Raw genomic sequence first — 13,018 nt, forward strand, 5'->3', positions numbered from 1 at the left:
CTAGGAGGCCCGTACGGTCAAGCATGACGGAAAGATGTCCGTGTCCACAACTCTTCTCCTCTCCACAGAATTCACAGGGGTCCACTTTCCATTGCATTACCCACAATTCCAATAGAAAACTTTTTAAACATTCCTCCAGCAGATATTGTAGATGATAAAGTAAAATATAACAATCTCAAGGGTAAGGTCCTTGGCTTGATTTTCAAAGACTTCAAGCTTCCATTTTGCACTCCAGAATGGATAGTTGTTCAGAATATAATGCCAGCTCTTCTTCCGGCTGTCTCGGTTTACTCTGCCAATCATTCATTGAACAATTTATATCATGGGACAGGCTGAACACAGACCTCTCAGATATGGGGATGGCTGACCATATGGCGTTGAGTTATTTTGGGGTGTCTTACCGGAGCATTCCTAGATTGTTCTGAGGCCCCTGACTCCTGGGATGACACCGTGTCGTCTTGTTTAGGCATGCTTACAATGACAGCCTCATGCCCAGATCTTATCAGTGTCCCTCAGGCTGTCTGCTGGTAATGCAGGTGCTGCTCACACGGTAATGGATGGAGATGGGGGGAGCTCCCTCCGGGCTCATCTGCATCACTGAGATCCCATGCAGCCGTGAGATCTTCCATGTGGGTGCTGCTAGATCTCTTTCCCCCTGCGAGCAGGGGAATTTTGGGTGGATTGAGACTAAGCGTAGTTTTCAGGTTCAGCTGAATGGCAGCAACCACACCAGTGCCAGTCAGATCCCACTGATGCTACGGGGGCTTGCATTGACATTAATCCCTCAGTGGTGGTCTATCAAAGAGGAGCAGAAGATTTCTGGGGGCATATCCTCACCTCCCCCTTCCTCTTATTGTACATAGGCTAAGAGGAAGAGTCAACGAAAAAGGTAAATGTACTCTCTGAGCTCCATGTCCCTGTGGCAGTCAGGTTGACACCATCTTTGCCCTCAAGAAGTGTTTATAAACTGTTAATGAGATAGATATCCCCCCAAAAACATCAGATAATGGGTGAACAAAGAATTGCCATGCGTCATGTCAAGGTCCATCAAACCCAGCATCTTGTCTCCAACAGTGGCCACTCCAGGTCGCAAGTACATAGCAGATCCTATAAAGTAGATCTAATTCCTATTACTCACTCTCAGGAATAGCAGTAGCTTTCTTTAGTTCACCTGGCTAATAATGCATTATGGATTCTTTCCTCCAGGAACTTGTCTAAACCTCTTTTAAACCCCACTATGCTAATCACCTTGATCACGTCCTCTGGCAACATCCACAGCTTGATTGTGTGCAGAGTGAAAAAGTACTTTCTGCAATCTGTTTTGAAACTGCTGGTTGTTAGTTTCATGGAGTGACCCTTTATTATAGTATTATTTGAAAGGGTAAATAATTGCCATACATCAGCAAAGCAAGCTCAGGTGACTGATAACACCACCATGTGCTCCATCCCTTGAAGCTGCTCGTCCCCTTCCTTGGCACTCACTCCATCCACACCCTGCAGAATTGGCCATCTCAGAGGGCAATGAACCAGTACTAGAAAGACTGGAGAGGGGCATCCAGCCTTGGCTGTGAAGTGGCATCCCTCCACGTTCCCATTCAGTGCCCTTTTGTGAGGGACTTTCAGCTCAGCTGCTGCATCTTTGTCTCCACTGCCAACATCTGTCTTGAAGACTGTTGATTCCATCTGAGACTATGTAGGGAGGGTAGACACTAGTAGAGCTCCCCGATACAGGATACTCCCTCCCAATCACTGGTAAGACTTTTAAGGTAGAAAGTCTCAAGTTCCTGAATCCAACCGGCTGCATGTTACAGGAGTCTCTTCTTTCTAGCAGTTGCAGTGTATCCTTGATGAACAAGCTGGAATCCTGGATGCCGGGCCATGTGTTTTCTTGCACAGTCATCAATAAGTGGAATTGGTTTATTCCCGCCCTCAATCATGCTTTTATGTTCTGTGATTCTTATTTTCAACATTCTGTTAGTCTTCACCTTAAGTGCCTCTGACTGGAAACTGAATGTCAAAAGGAAATAAATCCTATCTGTGTTTTTCTTTCTAAATAGGGTTGTTAATAGTTGAATCCAAACTTTCTTAACTAAGACATGTGAATGAGATCTAGGAGGCAAAAAAAAAAATCTTTATAGCTGTGGATAGACATGGGAAGGGAGGGGTGCTGGGTGTGAACTAAATAGGGGCTCTTATATTCTTATCTGCCTAAGAAGATGGGGAACCGAGGAGCAAGATGACAAGCACGGCCTTGGATAAAGAAAGATAGCCCATAAGTGGTCGTGCCCTATGGCTGGCAGCTGGGATATATCCTTAGCAGTGTGGAGAGAAATAGCATCTGTTATGTCAACAGTGAAATGTTAAGATCATATGCAAAGTGGCTTAGCTCACTCTCATTTCTCTTCCGTATTACAAAAGTCATCAATAAACCACCAGTATGTACCCGTACGTCTCTTATCACTCACAGAATATTTTTTCAGTATGTCTGTTGCTCTTGGTAATGATTTGTATAGATTTGTACAACTGTCTGAGCCAGTGCAGTTAAATGTAAATAGGAAAAATCATTCAAGAATCCTTTAAAATGTTAAAAACACCACCACACTCAGCAGTGTTCCATCCTGAGGAATACCTAACTGCATTTATTCCCATTTCACGCTCGTCATCCATAGCTTCTCCATCACTAGAGCCTTCATCTCATTCAGAAACCCGTGGTAGTCTTCATCTGACTTGGAATTTTCAAATAATCCCCGGTGGCAGGAAACGCTCAAATAACTGGGAGAGGGATTGGCCCAGGGAATTTATTGCAGCGGTATCCCGGGGTCAGGTTGGAGTGGGGCGGGAATCCAGGATTTAGGGAGGGTAATCTTCAAACAGCTGCAAATATGGGTATAAGTTACACCAGTTTTCAAGGTGGACTTGCACGCCTAAGTTTGCTTTATAAATTATTCCCCCCCCCCCCCCCCCCCCCATTACATCTGTTTGGTGCGTACAGACAAGGTCGAATTTTACGCTAAGTCCAAACCCCGCCACCAAGAATGCCTCCGCTCAGTCAGGCTAAAGTTGGGCAGGAGCAGGATACGCGCACATAACGTTAGCCGCATATCGTGTGGACAGTTCTGTAATTGGCCATTTCTGTGTGTAAAACCCTCCATATGTGCCAGCTGAATGGGTGCAGCGGGTGCTCAGGCACCTCCAACCATCACCGTGATCGAGGAGGGCTAATTGGTGTTTCGCACCGCAATCATTCTGAAAAGTTGACGCCTACGTAAAACGTAGGCGTCAACTCTCTCTCTTTTTAGAATCTTAAGCATAAGCTCAGATATTACAGAGCAGCTACACACAGGCATCCTGAAGGTTTTATTCTTTACTAAGACGGGCTGTGTCCATCTCTAGATGCAGATTTTGCTCAGTGCTTCCATTTCTGTCTTTGCAGGGGTGCGCGCCGCCATTGCCCTCCCTTCGAGCGATGAGACGGGCAGCAGCGTTCACTTAATGTTCATGTGATCTGTGAGATTTTTTCACAAAGCTGCTTTGCCTGAAGAATTTTTTTTTTTTTTTGGTCAAGTAACAACACTGTTTACTTAAAGTGTTTTAAGTACTTATTTTGTTTTAATAAACTTTTGGAAGCAGATTTGTGCTTACACCAGGTGATAACTTGGGGGCAAATTGTTTGACTACCTAAATGCATGAGCGGCATCTTCCAGACATTCATTGTTCCTGTTTTATGGAAAACATGTGCAGGATATGTACTTGCATTTGCTTGTAATTTTACCCTGAAGTAAACTAACAAGTTGTTGCTTTTACTTTGGCTGTGAAAGTGCCAGGCGCTCTGATTAATACTTTATTCATTCTGCATCTGTGTGATTGTTGATGTTAGTGATATTTTCTGGATGGCTGTGAAATCTCATTGCTAGAACAACTCTTTATCCTGTGGGAAGGGGATCCAGGTGCAGCAGATTTCTCTAGGTGGCTGTGGTTTGGGGAGAGGGTAAGGGCTTAGAGCTTGAAGAAAAATCCCCTTTGCCATTCAGCTGCCTTTAAGCGCATATAGTAGGTAGCAAAATATCACTCCTTGCCCGTGCCCTTCAAAGTCAGGGGCGCGGGGTACATAAAAACGTACATAAGAGCAGATACAAACTATACCAAAAACTACGCTAAATGATGGACTGACACACAGGCAGTACTGGAACAGTGGGAGCAACGTGCAAGGATAGCGGCTTTGCCGAAAGTCGGAGGCTTGGCAGAAAGAAAGCCCGGGAGATGACGTATGGAGGCTCAGCAGACCTCAGTCAGGTGCTTTACAAGCAGTGAGGAACAGGAAAGTCTGAAGGGCTCGATACGGCGGAGGGAGCTGCAGAAAATAGGGGCTACCTTGAGAAGGCTCTCTCACGTGTGGATGCAAGACGGGGTTGCCATGGGGAAGGAACGCCAGGAAGATGATGGTGAGAGGAATGAAGAGTTGTGCTGGGAGTGCCTGGTCTTAGCGCGGAGCTGACCCAGGGAGAGGGGGTGATGGGGGGTAACTCGTATTGTACACCACGCTGCCCCGGACGCCAGCGTAAGGAGTATAGTACTGGCGCAATGCGATCCCGAATATTAGCTGGTTAGCATACAAGCTGCAGAACTGAGAATAATCTGAAGTGCCTGAATGGGGGAAGGCTGGCATATGGGGAGTTACAGTAATCAGGTGGTGAGAAGGCCAGCGACTGAAGCCAGAGGCATCTAGGAAAGGCTTCAAGGGGACTTGGTAATCTTATATTGTGCCTGTAGTGATGTGTGGTTTCATGGAAATGCTGAACCAATAATTCTGCTCGGGTTTCGAGAAATCTGATTTTCAAATCTTTTAATTGACTTATTTAGCCAACTGCCCTTAAAAAAAAAAATCACTTGTCAACCAAAATCTCTCAAATGATCTCCTTACATATTGGTGTCCAGTTATTCCTCTCAGCACATGTACTGGCACATCTGACACTTCTGAGCAGTCCGACTTGCAGGGTTTTATACCAAGCAGTTTCCCAGAGACATCGTGAGAGGAAATGTGTCTCATTTCACTTGTGACTGTTGTGTCAGCCTGGGGGACTCAGAACAGCAACTGGATTTCGGGTTGAAACACATTGGATCTCTTCTGCCGAGAACTTTTTCCATTGTGTCTATGTCAAAACTTTTACCTTTTCCAGTTCAAATGTCCTGTTTCTAATCAGGTTGTAACGTGTATTTTACACATGATGTGAACTAGCTATGTGATTCCTTAGCAAGTTTCATTTGGACTTCTTTGCTGAGCAGTCTTTATAATTTTATTTCTGCCAAAGCCAGGGGCGTGACCTTCAGATCTGCATGTGGGACCTAGCGGAAGGAAGGAATATGGTGACAGATTCTGTTTCCCTGCGGAGTATTGGATTCTGTAAATGCTCTCTGCTCAGGATCGCACAGGAACGCTGGCTATTGGCAGTGCCAGGGCAAGAGACATCTGAGGTAAGCAACATTTTCTTAAATAAGAGAAGATTTCTAGTTATTTCAAAAGCCATACTGACTGCTTGAGAGTATTTCCAAGGTATATCCTTACATAAGCATCTGAAATACGTAGCCCACCAGTCCCTGTATTTCTTTTTAGCTTAATATACTCTTACACTTCCAGAGTAATCAAGAGATGAGTTTTAAAAATTCATTAAGATATACATTTATTGTATCGCTTTTTGAATTCCTAGGGATGAATGACATTGCCGGGGGTTCAGATTTGTTAAAATTCTACTAGAGGCCGGGAAATTTCAGCTTTCGATTTCCAGGGGTTCAGAAGGATTTTTTTGTTTTCTTCTGTACCTAAATCTGCTCAAGGTTTTCTTTAAACCTGTCTCTGGATTAGCGGCTCACCAACCACAGTGCACCGTTTTCAGGGCTGGGCTTGCTGGGCTGGAGCTGCGTATTCTTGAGCAGGGAAGATTTTCCAATGCCTTTCACTGGGGGTGAAAATCTCTCTCGCTCTCCGCTGCAGCGCCGTGCATGTCTCAGAGTGCATCATTTTGAGGTTGAACGTGTTTCCAGCTGGTGATTAAAAATGAAGGCCTAATAAATGTTTATGCTTGGCTGATCTCCACAAAAGGAATAATTTTGTCTGTAAGCAGGTTTAGTCCATAAATAATGAGATTTAAACAGGTATTTATTTGTTCATGATTGCATTTAAATCACCAATTATGAGTTACACGCTATTCTCTTGCCAGGTTGAAAGAGACATGTTAAAAGGTTTATTAATGTAAAAGAGAGAAGAGGGTGTGTCTCTTGGCCAGCGTTAACCACCCAGGAACATTATTAATCTTAAGGCAAAGCCAAAACATTTTCCATATGTAAGCATAACCAATATAATACAGTTGTCAAAATATGGGAAACAACTAATTTTTGGAGTTCATCTGAAACCAGTTCCTGAGATGCAAGCTCATATGAACCCAAAGTAGGCACAGGAAAGGAGAAAACCCTTGCTAATTCAAGTCTTAATGATCTACTGAAACTGAGGAGCTGACCACTCTCCTCCCATGGCTTAGCTGTAGCGCTGTGCTGCAGGGGACCCAAGTTAGGGTTAGCTGATTGGTAAAATGCTGGTGATCCATCGGAGCACCACATGGATAGGAAGAATGGCTTCAGCAGCATTAGAGAGCTCCCATCCAGCTCTTAGCCCTCAGCGTCTGGTAAGGGGCAGAATATGGAGGCAAACCAAACACATTTGTGCAGTGCAGATTAAAGTCCAGCTGCATGACTCAATGGCAGCTCTGTACACTGATGCAGGGGATCCAGATTTAGATTCCCATTGTGGCTGTTGCTCTGCTACTGCTCTTCATCATTTCTGTCATGCCACGAGACTCATGCAGTGATGTGCAGATGCATATGTAGTCCTTGCACTATGGAGCATGAAACCTAGTCAAGGCACATAGGGCCCAGTGCATACTAAGGCTGTTTTCTATGCACATGAAATAACACGCGGTGCATTAAGGCTTAGCATGCATGTTAACTGGCATGTGCCAAACTTAGTGAGTACCAGTATGCAAATGATGCAGTTTCAGATGTAAATGAGGGGTTAGTGGGCACAGATGAAATAGCACAGTTGATCTCCTCCTCTACCTACCCACTAAGGCCTAAAATCTAAAGCCTGCCTCAGCCAGAATTGTCCCTGGTCACTGGTCCAAAGTGAAAGGACCACTTAGCACAGGGGATTTCATCCTCCCCCCAATCTCCTGATCAAAGTTGGATTCCCACCTTACTATGATGATCCCTGCTGAAGCTTGCAGCCCCTCCCTATCTCCTCCCCCCAATCAAGACCTTTCCATAAATCCGGTGGTTCTGAATCCATTAAAACCCAGTCAGCAATGTTGATGACTCACTTGTGGTGGTGTCGTGCATTGATCTCCTCATTTTCCCTGGACTCCCTATTCCTAGATTTGTTTCGGGCAGGTAGATGGCATGCAAGAGAACTGGAAGAGGAAGGGGAGGGAGTGAGGACTGAAGAAGAAGTGGGGGGGACAGCTTTCAGCCGGTGCATTATTCATCTGCTTGCTCTTCTTGCCTCTTCTACTGTGATTTCATCTGTATTGAAATTATCTGTAGTGATATTAAGAGACTCACTTAAGTAAGTTACATGTATGCCCCCATCTTATCCAAAGATACTGTACATGGATCCTCTTTTAAAATCTATTTCCTCTAGCTTACATTTTCATATTTCTTTTTTAATGTCTCTTAAACTCCTTTTTTGAAATCACTAATTAAAAAGTCAAAATATCATATTCCTTTCATTTATTGATTTTTAATATCTATTTCTTGTTTTATCCCTCCTGCGTTCTTTTCTCGAAGTATCTGCTGTTAAGAGAATCTGATTTAATGAGCATCTATTTAAAATGGAAATCAGTTTGGCAATAAATTGTAAGCATCTTGGGTTCTTTGAGAATCCGTATTCTCACCTGGAGTTCTCTTTACAATATTTTAAAAAAATGGGGCATAATGGAGCCCTGTTTAGAAGGGCAAGGTCCAACCATTGTGCATCATTAAGGTCACCAGTGGATCCTTGAAAAGGCAGAGCACCTTGCAGTATGTTTTCTAAATAATAATCATCACGACAACCGAAGACGCTGTCCCAGGGAACCAAAGAAAAGCAAACTGGAACAGTAATAGTGGGGCTTGTGTTTTCAGCCAAACTCACCATTGTTAGGGGCTTACGTGTGCAAGGTTCCTCGGGTAATCCTGGGTCCCTGCATAGAATAAATGGATTTGATGGTTGAAACGGTGTTGGGGTATTAGAAACATGACGGCAGAAAGAGACTGTATGGCCCATCCGCCCAATTAATTTAGCATTATAATTCCCATCACTTCCTCAGAGATCCCCTGTATTTATCCCAGGCTTTCTTGCATTCAGATACTGTATTCTTGCCTGCAGTGACCTCTAAGCATGAATTTTAGTCTTAGCTACTCACATGCTTTAATTACTTCGAAAGATCACCCCCCCCCCCCTTTCCCCATGAACAAAATACTATTAAAAAATGACTTGAAACTGGGCCAATAGAAACTTGCCTTTCTGATGTCAGGTTCAGGTTGTGGATCTGCCCTCCAAGAAGTTGGTCTGTACCTTAAAGCCAGAAGCAGATGCTAAGCTGGGCCTGCCCATGTGTCTGAAGCTGTGGCAGGTAAGTCAACCAGCTCACTAATTGTGAAACATTAAAGTTATGATTCACTTAACACCGAATGCATGAGTAATTGCTTGGTGAGATTGCTAAGTAGGTAAATCTAGCGGAAAATAAGATTTGAGGATGTATTATGATTTTCCTAATTTGAAAGCATGTGATTTCTTATAAACACTTTGACAAATACATCACCTCACTCTTGATGTAGGGTAGTTTATTCTCTCTTTAGTGCTCACTCGATGTTGTCTGAGGACACACAGAAGTGTGTGATGTCATCTGACAGCGCCGGAATGTTCTGGAAAGTGTGGGATTTTTCCGTGCACACTCCACCTCCGGGGCCCCCTCATCCTTTTTTTTGTGGGGCGGCAGTTGTACATGTTCTCCTCCACAGTGGATCACACAGAGAGAGAGAGTTTCTTTCTGGTTTGCTTCCTCGGTTCATTTCGAACCTCCTTTCCCTAGTTAGTCGTTCACTGACTCTCTCTTTAAGTCTGTTTATGTTTTTGATGCATTTGCAAGGCTCTGATCCTTTTTTGGTGCCGCCCATCTGCAGCAATCAAAAAACATTTTATATTCATTTTGCTTCAGCTGTTTCCTTCAGTGTTTTTGAAAAGAAGGCCAGCGACTTCAAGCACTTGCCCAGGTATAATTTCAAACTGTCCATTACTGACCCTCGGGAAGTCTGTGTCTGTTGCCTGGGGCTAGAGCGTGATATCACTGAAGGGCCAGCACGTTCCAAAAATTGAAGCATCAGGACATCTTTGGTACCAAGCAAACCTTTGAAGGATTTGACATGGAGCTGGCGATGTTTCAGTACTGCAGGAGTCTCACTGGGCCTTGGCACCGAAAGGGGAGCATGGGGCCAGAAGCAGGGAATCTGAGAAGGGCTCAGATCCGAATACTGTGCGAAGGCACTGAAACATTGGCATCAATTTCCTTTGGTGCGGGCATTTGAGAACATGGATTTTGCTGCAGCTCCCATCCGCCCTTCCAAGCAGTTACGTCGGGAGGTAAACTTAGCCTTCCAGGCTGAGACTCAGCCACATCCGACAAGCTTCAGCAGTGTTTGAGACTAGGGGTATGCAGTAGGGCTTTTTGTGTCATCTTTGTTTCTTTTTTTGGCTTGATTTCAATTTTTAAATGGTTCTTTATTTTTTTTTCCATTTTTCCCTAATTTCATGACTAGTGCACACTAAAACAAAACTAAAAAAAAAAGCAAAATTACTGAATTTTTTTATTTTTTTTTTTTTCATGGTTCCAACTAAATAAAACGAAATAAACAATGTGTTGATATTGTCTGTTTCATTTTAAACAAATGCAGAGTGGGAGAAGATGATCTTTGAGGCTCTCTTGGTTTGTCATTTGCCAGCACAGAGACTCTTGGCACCACCTGTGATGCCAAGTGACCTAGTCTTGCAGTTCCATACCCTGATACCAACTCCTGTGTTTCAGCACCAAGACTCTGCATCAGTGTAACCCGAATTCTTTCCAGCTCTTCAGCCTCTTTCAATATAATTATCCTAATTGGAAAGTACATGATTTCTTGCAAACACTTAGCTGATAGCTCTGTTATCTCAGTCTTGAGTGGGTACATTTTCTGGCCCGTAGCAAATTGGTCACTTGATGATCTCTCATTGTAGTACTCTTGAATATATAATTAATAGAAAAAAATCAAAATAAGATCACTCTGGAGATTGGCAGAATTCTCTTGTATTAACAAGAAAAATTAGCATAGTTTTCATAATTTATTAATATGAAATACTGTTGCCTGATGCCTGTTTTGGGCACTGTGAAATAAATATAAAATATAAGATCAAAAGAAATGCCATGCTGGGTCAGACCAAGGTCCAGCGAGCCCAGCATCCTGTTTCCAACAGTGGCCAGTCCAGATCACAAGTACCCAGCAGATCCTCCAATAGTAGATCTATTTCTTGTAATTCGCTCACAAGGATAAGCGTTGGCTTTCCCTATTTACTCGTTACACCCCAATCATGATTTTATAAATCTCAATCATGTCCTCTCTGTCATCTCTTTTCCAAGCGAAAGAGCCCTAATCTGTTTAGCTTTTCTCCATAAGGGAGATTTCCAATCCCCCTTATCATTTTTGTTGCCCTTTTCTGTACTTTTTCTATATCTGCTATATGTTTTGTTTTTGTTTTTTTAGAGATGGGATGATCAGAACTGCACACAGTAATCAAGGTGTGGTTGTACCATGGATCTGTACAAAGGCATTATGATATTCTCTGTTTTGTTCTCTATTCCTTTCCAAATAATTCCTAACATTTTCAGGCAGATACAGAATGGTGCACTCAGCTGAGCGCACTGTTTAGCCCCCGTTTGGCCGTGCGTTTTAGACGCACTATTATTACCCCTTATACTGTAAGGAGTAAAAGCGCGTGGAAAACACTCAGCCAACACCCCCCCCCCCCCCCCAACTAATAGCGCTCATCACATGCAAATGCCTGGAATACTGAAAGCTTTTCTGTACACTTTTCAGGGTTGATTCCAAGTTAACGCCTGTCCTTGACAGGCATTAATTTCTGAGAGTAAAATGTGCGGCTTTCAGTATTCCAGGTGGAAAAGCTTTTCTATACACCCTCTGACTTAATATCCAAGCAATATTAAGTCAGAGGAACCAAAAATTAAAAATAAATAAACCTGCCTGCTGGTCGGTGGGTTTGAAAACGGATGCTCAATTTTGCCAGCGACTGTTTTCCAAACCCGTGGATGTCAGCGGTTGAAAAACCGACGTCGGTAAAATTAAGCGTCGGCTGTCGGAGCCACTGACAGCCGCCTCTTCTGCTAATAAGGGGGTGCTAGGGACACGCTGTTGTCCCTAGTGCCTCCTTATTAACCCTGGGCCTCATTTAAATACAGAAGAGGTGCCTGGACGTGCATCAGGAGAGCAGGCGCTCAACTTGGAGTGCTGGCTCTCCCACACCTTTATTGTATCTGCCTGTTTGTCGTTTTGACTGCTGCCGCACATTGAGCTAAAGATTTTGAGGTATTATCCACAAGGACTCTGAAGTCCTTTTCCTGGGCACTGACTCTTAACATAGAACCCAGTATCATTTATCTGTAGTTGAGCTTTTTTCCTATATGCATTACTTTGCACTTCTCCACATTAAATTCAATCTGCATTTAGATGCCCAGAGTCCTAGTCTCAAAAGTTCCTTCTGCAGTTCTTCACAATCCGCTGTTTTAATGACTCAAAGCAATTTTGTATCATCTGAAAATCTGGTCACCTCATTCATCGTTCCTTTCTTCAGATCATTTATGAATATGCTAAATAGCACAGACCTCAATACAGACCCCTGCGGCACTCCACTAACAAGCTCTCTTTGTTTGGAAAACTGTTTAGTCCTACCCTCTATTTCTTGTCTTTTATCCAGTTAGTAATCCACAGTAGGACATGGCCTCCGATCCCATGATCTCCCAATTTCCTGAGGAGTCTCAAGATCTGGAAAGAGATATGATGAGTGAGATGATCAAATTTGCAGATGATACAAAATTATTCAGAGTAGTTAAATCACAAGCAGATTGTGCTAAATTGCAGGAGGACCTTGTGAGGCTGGAAGATTGGATAGCCAAATGTCAGATGAAATTTTAATGTGGACAAATACAAGGTGATGCATATACGGAAAAATAACCCTTGCTGTAGTTACACGGTGTTAGGTTCCATTCTAGGAGCTACCACCCAGGAAAGAGATCTAGGCGTCATAGTGGAAAATACATTGAAATCGTCGGCTCAGTGGGCTTCGGTGGTCAAAAAAGCAAACAGAATGTTAGGAAGGGACTGGTGAATAAAATGGAGAATGTCATAATGCCTCTGTATCGCTCCAAGGTGAGACCGCACCTTGAATACTGTGTGCAATTCTGGTCGCTGCATCTCAAAAAAGATATAGTTGCACTGGAGAAAGTACAGTGAAGGGCGACCAAAATGATAAAGGGAATGGAACGGCTCCCCTATGAGGAAAGGCTAAAGAGGTTAGGGCTGTTCAGCTTGGGGATATGATAGAGGTCTATAAAATTATGAGAGGACTAGAATGGGTAAATGTGAATCGGTTATTTACCCTTTTGGATAATAGAAGGACTAGGGGGCACTCCATGAAGTTAGCAAGTAGCATATTTAAAACAAATCATAAAAAAAATATTTTTCACTCAACACACAAGCTCTGGGATTTGTTGCCAGAGGATTTGGTTAAAGCAGCTAGTGTAGCTGGGTTTAAAAAAGGTTTGAATAACTTCTGGAGGAGAAGTCCATAAACTTCTATTAATCAATAGGGAATAGCCATTGCTTGTTTCCAATATTAGTAGCTTGGGATCTGTTTAATGGTTGGGTACTTGCCAAGTACCTGTGA

General features: G+C 43.3%; 1 protein-coding gene across 10 annotated transcripts in view; it reads left to right on the forward strand.

The window, feature by feature from the left end:
* The window catches only part of GNB1L (G protein subunit beta 1 like), a 116,725-nt gene that overhangs the window by 75,559 nt on the left and 28,148 nt on the right, over window positions 1-13,018 (forward strand). For all 10 annotated transcript variants that reach the window (XM_029619926.1, XM_029619930.1, XM_029619923.1 and 7 more), the window contains 2 exons: window positions 5,310-5,472; window positions 8,562-8,660. In XM_029619926.1, the coding sequence (XP_029475786.1) occupies window positions 5,310-5,472; window positions 8,562-8,660 (262 nt within the window). The remainder of the gene's footprint in view (window positions 1-5,309; window positions 5,473-8,561; window positions 8,661-13,018) is intronic.

The sequence above is a fragment of the Rhinatrema bivittatum genome, chromosome 11 (genome assembly GCF_901001135.1).
Source record: "Rhinatrema bivittatum chromosome 11, aRhiBiv1.1, whole genome shotgun sequence".
Classification (NCBI taxonomy): domain Eukaryota; kingdom Metazoa; phylum Chordata; class Amphibia; order Gymnophiona; family Rhinatrematidae; genus Rhinatrema; species Rhinatrema bivittatum.